The sequence below is a fragment of the Cystoisospora suis genome (genome assembly GCF_002600585.1).
Source record: "Cystoisospora suis strain Wien I chromosome Unknown contig_31, whole genome shotgun sequence".
In the NCBI taxonomy this organism is placed as follows: Eukaryota; Apicomplexa; class Conoidasida; order Eucoccidiorida; family Sarcocystidae; genus Cystoisospora; species Cystoisospora suis.
Genome location: NW_027152833.1, coordinates 66,808 through 72,691, shown reverse-complemented (window position 1 = coordinate 72,691; position 5,884 = coordinate 66,808). Strand labels below are relative to the sequence as shown.

Here is a 5,884-nt window from a genome sequence, read left to right as displayed (position 1 = left end):
GTCTTCCCACTTTTCAAAAGAGAACCGAAAATTATACCACCAAAGGAGATGTGATTTCTTGCCTTTTCACTCGGTCTTTTTCTTACATAAAGTGGCGAGTTCACGGGTCGATGGCTAGCTAGCTAGCTGGTCTCGATTACTGAACGTTCAGAAGAGACATCTTCCATCGTTCTCCCCGGCGCACACATGCACTCACTCTCTCCCTCTCTCGCCAGTGTATCGTGAACCGGCCTATCATTACTGGGGAATAAAAGTTACACAGTGATAAGAACAGCCGAGGAGACCACCTCATCCACAGGGTAACTGACTTCTATAATACAGACAGCAAACAGATACGGACTGTAGGAGAGAACTTGAGGGCATAAAATCTCCTGACTCTAGACCCTCTGCTTACATTCTTCCTTGACAACCTGCTTAAATCTCTCGCACTGCATACATACTCCAAAAAAGGGACACTGGTGATGTATGTTACATGAGGAACTAGCTATAAGAGAACAAGACGACGAAACGGAAAAATCTTCATATAGACGACACTTGGGCTAACTGATAGAAAGCCCGACGACACTGATCAAGTGAAGAAGGTCGTGAAGGAAGAAGAGGGAGCAGCTCTTCTAGTTCTCTCTCAGCGTCTGCACTCAAATGTGTAACAACACTAACAAGATCTAAGTCGATGGTCATGTATGTCTCTCCTCCTGCTCTATAGATCTTTCTTTTCATCCGGTTATCACCTGAAGGATAGAAACTCGACGAGGACAGAGGAGTAATAAGAGACCGCTCATCTCCTCTTCCCCACGCAACTCTCTCCTGAGGTGTCTCAGAGATCGGATGTCCTTCTTGAGAAGCCAATGGCAATCTACGAGAATGAGAAGGGCGGCGTTGACTGTCTGAATATCCTTCTTGCTCCTTGCGTGAGAGTTTTGCTCGCCTTGTTTTTCTTCTTTTGTTCTTGCGAGAATGCGTGCCACCTTCAGTCTCACTCCCCCAGAAAAGACTCCACGCTTCAGGGGGAGGCAAATCTTCTTCATCTTCTTCATTCGCGTCACCATCTTCATCCTCTTCTCTAAGATCATTATAACGATTCTTGATCTTTCTTCTTTCTTGTCTCCTTTCCACCCTAAACCTTCTCTCAGAATCGTCATCCTTCTCTTCTCTACTTGCATAAGAATGTCCGGGGCGTTCTCTTGTTTGCTTTTCTTCTTCTTTTTTACATGCAGTGACATCATCCACCCTTCCTTCACAAGGATGGTCTTTGAAGTCTGAATCTTCTACCAAGATTCCTTCTTGATCATCTCTCCAAAATCCTTCTCTTCTTTGCAATCTTCTTTGGGTTGCATAGTTGTCCCTAGACCATGTCTCTCCACTCATGCATAAAACTGGTGAGCTTCCGAGGTCTTCTTTCTCTATGTGAAGAGGCATATGTGAAATCACTCGGACTTCATTCATCCTCTTTGTATAGCTTCGGTCTTCTCTGTTGCTCCTTACTTCCTTTCTTTCATTGGCATCACTATCCACCCATTTTTCTGTGTAAGAAGGACTCTCCTTTCCGCATAAGAAGATTTCTCGCCTCAAGTGAAAGAGAGAAGTCGGAGAATTCACCATATATGCCAAGGTTGTGCAATACCACCAGAAAGCTAAAGTACCTCCACTTCTTAAACGAGCTTGATTGATCATTCTCCACCCGTTCAAAGCTTCTTCTCTTTCTAGACATGATACAGGATGCCTATCTTTGTCGCGAAGATGCTCGGTGACTTGACACAGTGGTTCCCGTTTACAATATCTTTCTTCGGGAGGAGAAAGATAAGAGAGAGAAGGAGGAGGAGGAGGAGAAAGAAGAGAAGGCAGGTAATCTCTGTACGCAGTGTGAAGACGATAGTCATCATAGAGGAAATCTTGAAGGGATTTCTTGCATATCTCCAGAGGAGTCCGTCTATGTGAACAACAGGGAGACTTATCTGCCCATGTATCTCTTCGATCACAACACAAGGAATACATCGGAGACAAAGGAGAGAAAGAAGAAGATTCTTCTTCGAAGAAAAGCTCTACAGAATCCTTATGAGGTTTCTCTTGACGTGCTCTTCTACATGCCATCAAAATATTCTTTATGCGTCTCTCCTTGTCTTCTTCTAACAAAGTCCTATTCTGCGGGACAGACGCACGCTGTTGATCTATCTTCAACGATGCACCACCCTGTCTGTCTATCAAACCGCGGATCTTCTCTTTATCCTCTTCACACCGTGGGCGTTCTGTAGAATGTTTATCACTCCTGTATATTTCTCCATCTGTCAATGAAGCCTGGTGCTGTCCTTCGCTTTGTCTATGTTGAGGAAAGCCCGCTACATTCTTCTTGTCGTGTTGATCACCTGCTTCATTTTCTTCTTTGTCACTAGGGGTAGGCTCAAAGCTACTTCCTTCTAAAGACCAGAGTTCTTCAATATCCAGCGAGACATCTGAAAACTGATCTGTAGTGTCATCTTTCTTCTTCATCTTCGTTCCTTGTCGGTGTTCCTTCTTTCTTAAAGAAGAATCCTCTCCTTGTTCTTCACCAGGTCTACAGTCTTCCATCGATTCCTTACTAACACATCGATCTCCTGTCCGCTTTCTTGAGCTTGAGAGAAGAGAAGAAGACTTAGATGAAACCAAGAGATCCCCTTCTTCTCTGTCATTTTCAAGCTGATTCGTACTATCTTTCTCTCGAGCGGGGGTATCACCTTGTTTGTGTCCTCGTTCTTTCCGTTTTGAGAGATCTGTCTTTTTTTCTTGTTTCTCTTCTTCTCTTGTGACTTGAGTGGACTTTTCGGATTGGCTGAGGAAAGCACGGGCAGCATCCATCTCTCTCTGAAGTTGACGTAACTGATTGAAAACTTCACTCTCGCTTGGAAGGAAAGAAGATGATAAAGACCTAGCTCCAAAGTTATGTTCTCTTCCGAGCTCTCGATGATCATCTTCTTCTCCTATGACGGCTTGAACGCTACCTCTTACTACTCCATGACTGTTTGGAGACGCCCGCTGCGTCCCCGATGAAAGTGAAGAAGAATCGCGGTCGATGTCTCCTTTTTCGTTGGGTTGGTCTGCCACAAGTGTTTCGCTTGCCACTGCAAAAGTGGAACTTTGTTGCTTAAGAACCCTTACTAGACGCTCTATCAAAGATTTCCTTGTTAGTCTCATCTCTGTCGTTTCGCCACTATCTTCTCCCTTTTTCTCCTTGTCTCTTCCGCTTCGTCTGGAGATCGCAACACCCTGTGTCTTGACAAGCGCGGGGCTTGATGTCCCTTCAGGCTGATCGGCAGCTGTAAGGTTCTTACAGTCACTCTTACATCTCTGTGTCTTCTCCTTCTTCCCGATTCCACCTTGATCTTCTTCACTGCTAGTACCTTTTTCATAAGAAGCCTTCTCTTGTCTCTTCAACTCATCACACAGCGCCGATAAGAGACTGTACGACTCCTGATATAACTGCCGAAGAACCCGCGAGGCGGGAGAAGATCTACATGAAGATGAAAGGTCACACTCATTCCCCTGTTGCAGTCGTTCAGGAATGCCTATCTTTATATTTCTCTTTTTGTTTTCATGCCTATCCGAATCTGAATGATGTTCCTCATCTGTACGGGACAGAAAGTCCTTACTAAGACGAGTCCCCCAGCACCGAGACTGCAATCGAATATCCTCTAGCTGCCACACTCGCTTTATGGCTTCTGCTGTGAGGGGTAGAAATCGAGTGAAGTGATCTTGTAATTGCTCCAGAAGAGAAGACGACGAAGAGAAAGACAGCGAAAGTTCCGATTCCCGCCAAGTGCTGTCGTTCGGTCTTTCCCCTGTGTCAAATGAAGTCCGCCTAGGCTTCTTCTTGCGATAGTTACTTAGGAGCTCAAGAAGCAATAGTACATGCCCGGCTTGGCTTTCTAACCATACAGCAGCTTGTCTCCATGTTGAGAAGGCAGAAGAAGAGAAACACTTGGAGTGATGGGCTGCACTCGATGACGGGAAGCATGCCGTCGTCAAAGAACAGAAAGAAGCGGTGGATAAGGATGTATCAGTAGAGTATAGAGAAAGACAATGGCAAGAAGCCTGCATCTTTGAAGAAAGCAATAGAAAGCCTTTCTCCCAAGTTTCTTTCAGCCTGGATATCTCCTTCTTTAATACCTCAACACACACCATCTCATCCTTTCGCTCTCCAGTCGTGCTTGAAAAACGTCTTCCTTCCTTGTCTCCCCTCTGTTCGCTGTTTCTTAAGTTGTGTCCCCCACCTCGCTCTTCATATTCTTGTTCTACTATCTCCGATCTCATCTCTTCGTAACTTCCTTCCTTACTGATCTTTTCTTTTACATGGAGAGTCGCAGTGCGATGAACTCCCTCAACCACCTTAGAGCACTTCCATATAACCTTGTGTAAACGAAGAATCGCCTCCGCTTCTGCTTCGAGGAGATGATGATATCCAATAGATGGACGATTGAACACGGGTACAAGACGAGCATATTCAAATCGACGCCATAACAACCAAAGAAGATGCTGCTGTCGGAGGCTGCATGCAAACAAAGCTTTAGCCGGTGAAACAGAGGCCGAAGAAGTAGAAGGAAATGGAGATAGGAAAGAACGCCCGTGAGTTATGGACTCGCTATCATTTAACCCAAGTTGGAGAAGTTTGAAAAGGAGACAGAGATCCGCACAAATATTCACGGGTGATGAAAAAGAAGAAGAAAGAGAACTGCACGAAGAATCGCCTGCATACATGGCAGAGGGATGTACCTGATGAGATGGAGAGAAGACTGACGTTACACTGCCGTCAAGACATGGTACGAGAACTGAAGTGGACGAAGGCGTAATGAAGCTCTCTTTTCTGTGCACAAGAAGAGGAAATAACAAAGCGAGTAGGAAGCAAAAAGTAGTTCAAAGAAGACGAGAGGCATGATCAGGACAGAAGAAAACTCATATGGAGTCGTTGTCTTGATGTGTGCACATTGGGGAAAACTAAAGGGTAGTGCGCAAGAGGACGAACAACAGTGAAGAAAAGAAGAAAGAGACACGAGAACATAGGCAGGGGGACGAAGAATGAATGGCGAGATGTCANNACGAGAACATAGGCAGGGGGACGCAAAGAGATTTCAAGAAATCCATTCACCGGGCCTGAATATTCATGCGAATAAGTACTTACACATATAGATGAATAGGGGTATGTTCGCATGCGCCTCCGCAGCATTCAAAAGAACACACATATGTCTATACATACCAACAGAATGCGAGACACACTGTAGCACTTCACACAAGTATCCAGTCAAGAGTAACGACATACACTTGAATATTCTTTTCCCCGCATATCTGAGTATTGAGGGGCACCCCACCCCTACGTTCGCGTGAAAAAGAGAAGAGAAGACGGTACCTGCTGTCGAAGACCGTCCTTCCAGAGGGAAATGAGTAATCCGGTTGATGGTTCCTGTCTACCTACGGGCTGTACCTCATCATCGCGTACACACCGCACACTTACTTCGTCAAGGCTACCGCTCCGGGCATCTCGTCCAACGGGAAAGAGTCGACCGCGCTGATAGCTGAGGCAGCGTATGTAGGGAATGGAGATCCCGAGAAAGCAATTCTCGGCCGCATCGGGAGAACTTGAAGAGCAGGTGACGACAGAGAAAACTCTGAATGCTGGGTATGCACAAGGAGCACTGTAGGGACTCTTACGTCAGCATGTGTACGAATCTTGGAGACGCAGGTATACACCGCCATTAAAAAAACCCAAGGAGTAGCCATAGACACGTCTCCTGATGAAAGGTGACTTCGCATCTTCGTGTATCCACGCGTGGAGAAGATTAGCTAGCACTGCTAGATTATGCGCGTCTGCGCTTTATAGTTTAAGGCACCGATGCAATAACTAAGGATAGATAGATAGATA

General features: G+C 45.6%; 1 protein-coding gene across 1 annotated transcript in view; it reads right to left on the bottom strand.

The window, feature by feature from the left end:
* Window positions 1–519: 519 nt before the first annotated feature.
* CSUI_000087 (srs33) overlaps window positions 520–5,884 on the bottom strand; it is a gene marked incomplete at both ends in the record, with an annotated part of 23,494 nt that continues 18,129 nt past the window's right edge. Inside the window, 2 exons of the mRNA XM_068060321.1 lie at window positions 520–4,831; window positions 5,477–5,637. Of these exons, the coding sequence (XP_067927712.1) occupies window positions 520–4,831; window positions 5,477–5,637 (4,473 nt within the window). The remainder of the gene's footprint in view (window positions 4,832–5,476; window positions 5,638–5,884) is intronic.